Here is a 3156-nt window from a genome sequence, read left to right on the forward strand (position 1 = left end):
ATAAAATAAATTTGTACTATTTTTTATACAAATATTTCAAATCAAAATGATATTGTTTATGATTACAGAGTGTTAATGAAAATAATATTTTTCCAGTCAAATACACCTGATTAATTTTAAGTTTCTTAGAAAAAATAAGGTGAAATTTAAAAATAATTTAAAAGTAATTTAGCATTAGTAATAAGATAAAAATATTCTGGACAGAATAGAAAGTGAAAACCTCAAATTTTAATAAACTCGAATAAAGTTAACTACCATTCAAGTCAACAATTTTCAAATTATGTACATCTAGTTTTAGATAGAATATAGTATTGTAGTTAGATATTTAGATGAGACATGATGATGAGTTACTACAACTGCAACTAAATCCAAATCCTTGTTTGTTCCGTTCTCCCTCTGTGTTCATGTCATGGATCCCCCTTTAATATCATCCCCCATCATTCCCTCAACTTCCTTGTTTACACCCAAGAGGTATATATTATTACTAATTTATTCCACCTTTGCTAATTGCTATTTCCACCCCCTGTATACATCCATGTTGGGTAGGTAGAGGAAATAAAGTTTCAATATTTTTTGTACCATGTGGGAAGAAACTTTTTAACCAATTCTGGGTCGCTTTCAATTTTTGTCATTTCATATCAAATCTAAATGTATTGTTTTGTGATGTTTTTTTTTTTTGTTTTGTTTTCTATTGGTATTATTTATAATGTACTTTTTGTGTGTAGGTTACTTGGTATATTTTGTGTGATTAACTTGTTAAACTATTTGGATCGAGGAGCAATAGCTAGCAATGGTGTTAATGGAAGTAGGGGAACATGTACTGAAGGTGCTGGCACTTGCACTTCTGGTACAGGAATACAGTAAGATATAAATAATACTTTAGGGAGAATCACATCTCTCACATTTTGCCATTTAATTTGCTGCTTATGAGCTTTTGCTGGTTTTTTCCATGTTTTTTTGTAGTTAGAGATTCACAAAGAGTAGATTAGAGAAACATAGCTGAAAAGAGAGAGATGTGAAACCAGAACAAGGGTTGTGAGAACACAGAACACTTGGTGAGATGAAAAAAAAACATTTATTTTTGTGTTCCCTTATTTGGAATTAAATTGGAATAGCTGACCAATATTTTACATTATGTTTCACAGACTAGATTCATGCTAACAAATATGTTTAATACATTGGTAGCATTAAATGCTTCACTTTCAATAAAAAAGATTTTCATTTTTGATTGGTAACCAATGCTTTAAGGCACTTGTTAGCACTTGCTTATTTTAAAAGGCAATTATTCTCACAGGGATTGGGTTTGAATTAGCTCAATTCTGAAATACTTAAACCCAATCCCTGTGTTCAAAATTTATAAACTGCCTCTAATTTCAATTTTTATTATCGTTACATTACACAGAAACATGTTCAATGTGGTTGTTAAAGGTTTGAAATTATTAATGTGTGAGTTACTTAATTAACATAACCAATTAGTGCCTTCCTCTTTCAGAACAAGAAATAAAAAATAGTGTTGTCATGGTTTTCAAAAAGGCTGACCTTTAAAAATTAATGACCAATGAAAGCATTCTGAATTGAAAAAGCACTGATGCAAGATATCCTAAAATCATTGCATTAAGGGGATAAACAAGCTGGGGATCTGACTTTGTTCTGGTTACAAGCCTCGTTTTCGTCCTATTATTAGGGGGCTTATCAAAATGGAAGGAGTTGTGTAGCCTTTAGTTTCTTGTATATGAGATAACTAGTACAACCTTTCATTGTGTTCAATTCCCTGCAATTTATATGGTAATATGCAGAAGTAAATTTCATCAACATAGTAATGTTTTACTATATTTTTCTCTTTGTGTGCAGGGGGGATTTTAATTTGAACAATTTTGAAGATGGGGTTTTATCATCTGCTTTTATGGTTGGACTTCTTGTGGCTTCTCCAATATTTGCCTCTCTAGCTAAGAGGTAATTAGAATAACCATCAGTGTTGCAATAAATTTGTAATTGCCATCATATCAATATATCACTAACTGACAAACATGACAATCCTTTCACAATTCATATATTTTGCAGTGTAAATCCATTTAGACTTATAGGAGTTGGATTGTCAGTTTGGACTCTTGCAACCTTTTTTTGCGGTCTTTCTTTTAATTTCTGGTCCATTTCAGTCTGTCGCATGTAAGTGGTTCCTTATTTCTCAAGTTACATCATTTTTCGTTTTATGTAGTTAAATATTAGTACCAAATATCATGAGAATTGGCTTACATGTTCTTTTATGCTTTCACTATTCTGTAAAGGCTTGTTGGTGTTGGTGAGGCTTCGTTTATAAGTCTAGCAGCACCTTTTATTGATGACAATGCCCCAACTTCTCAGGTTTGTTTCTTTTATATGTCTACCATAAAGTTGTCATTGATTTTGTTGGTTACCCTTTTAGCATAAAAACTGTTATTTTTCTAAATTTCTTTATATAATCAGAGTCAAAAACTTAATCAAACTCTTAGGCAGAGTGATCACAAAAAATGACATGAAATAATATATTATCAGTACTGTGCAACAATCTAACTAACATAAAAGAATATTACTGCTAATCTCTTGATCAGCATGGCATGTGCCATGTTTGCTTTGTTTCAACATTTCAATGCATTGCTTGGTGATCTTTGTTTATTTCTGGTGGAAATACTTACCTCATACTATTGTGTATATCAGAAAACAGCGTGGCTCGCAATATTTTACATGTGTATACCGTCGGGATATGCACTTGGCTATGTCTATGGTGGTTTGGTAAGTCTTTACCCGGCTTCCTATTATAGAAACAAAACATCGGCTTTTACGAAAAGAAAATATTTTATAACAAGTGTGGTAATCCTCTAAGATATCCATGTACTGAAAAAGAATCAATTTGAGTGTTTTACTTCTTTTGAAGATAGATAAATTAATAAATCAACCTTTCTGATTTATCCTTTGTGTTCTTTAACAGGTTGGAAGTTATTTTGGTTGGCGTTATGCATTCTGGGTAGAGTCTATATTGATGCTTCCATTTGCAATTTCGGGATTTTTAATGAAGCCTTTACAGTTGAAAGGTGCACATTTTTCGTGCATTGGTTTATAGTAAACCTTTATTATTGTTTTCCATTTGTAAAATACTTTTGGATTCAGGTTTTGTTCCTG

At 31.6% G+C, this 3156-nt stretch overlaps 1 protein-coding gene across 3 annotated transcripts in view; it reads left to right on the forward strand.

The window, feature by feature from the left end:
- The first annotated feature begins 266 nt into the window (after positions 1-266).
- The window catches only part of LOC101505468 (probable sphingolipid transporter spinster homolog 2), a 5890-nt gene continuing 3000 nt past the window's right edge, over positions 267-3156 (forward strand). The window contains exons 1-8 of one of the 3 annotated variants that reach the window (XM_004485583.4): positions 267-471; positions 726-860; positions 1852-1953; positions 2062-2166; positions 2286-2361; positions 2695-2769; positions 2966-3068; positions 3145-3153. In XM_004485583.4, the coding sequence (XP_004485640.1) occupies positions 410-471; positions 726-860; positions 1852-1953; positions 2062-2166; positions 2286-2361; positions 2695-2769; positions 2966-3068; positions 3145-3153 (667 nt within the window). In that variant the 5' untranslated portion in view covers positions 267-409. Of the gene's footprint in view, positions 472-723; positions 861-963; positions 1056-1851; positions 1954-2061; positions 2167-2285; positions 2362-2694; positions 2770-2965; positions 3069-3144; positions 3154-3156 lie in introns of those variants that run through there. The other 2 variants (XM_012715836.3, XM_012715852.3) reach the window with 2 other exon arrangements.

The sequence above is a fragment of the Cicer arietinum genome, chromosome 1 (assembly GCF_000331145.2).
Source record: "Cicer arietinum cultivar CDC Frontier isolate Library 1 chromosome 1, Cicar.CDCFrontier_v2.0, whole genome shotgun sequence".
Taxonomy (NCBI): domain Eukaryota; kingdom Viridiplantae; phylum Streptophyta; class Magnoliopsida; order Fabales; family Fabaceae; genus Cicer; species Cicer arietinum.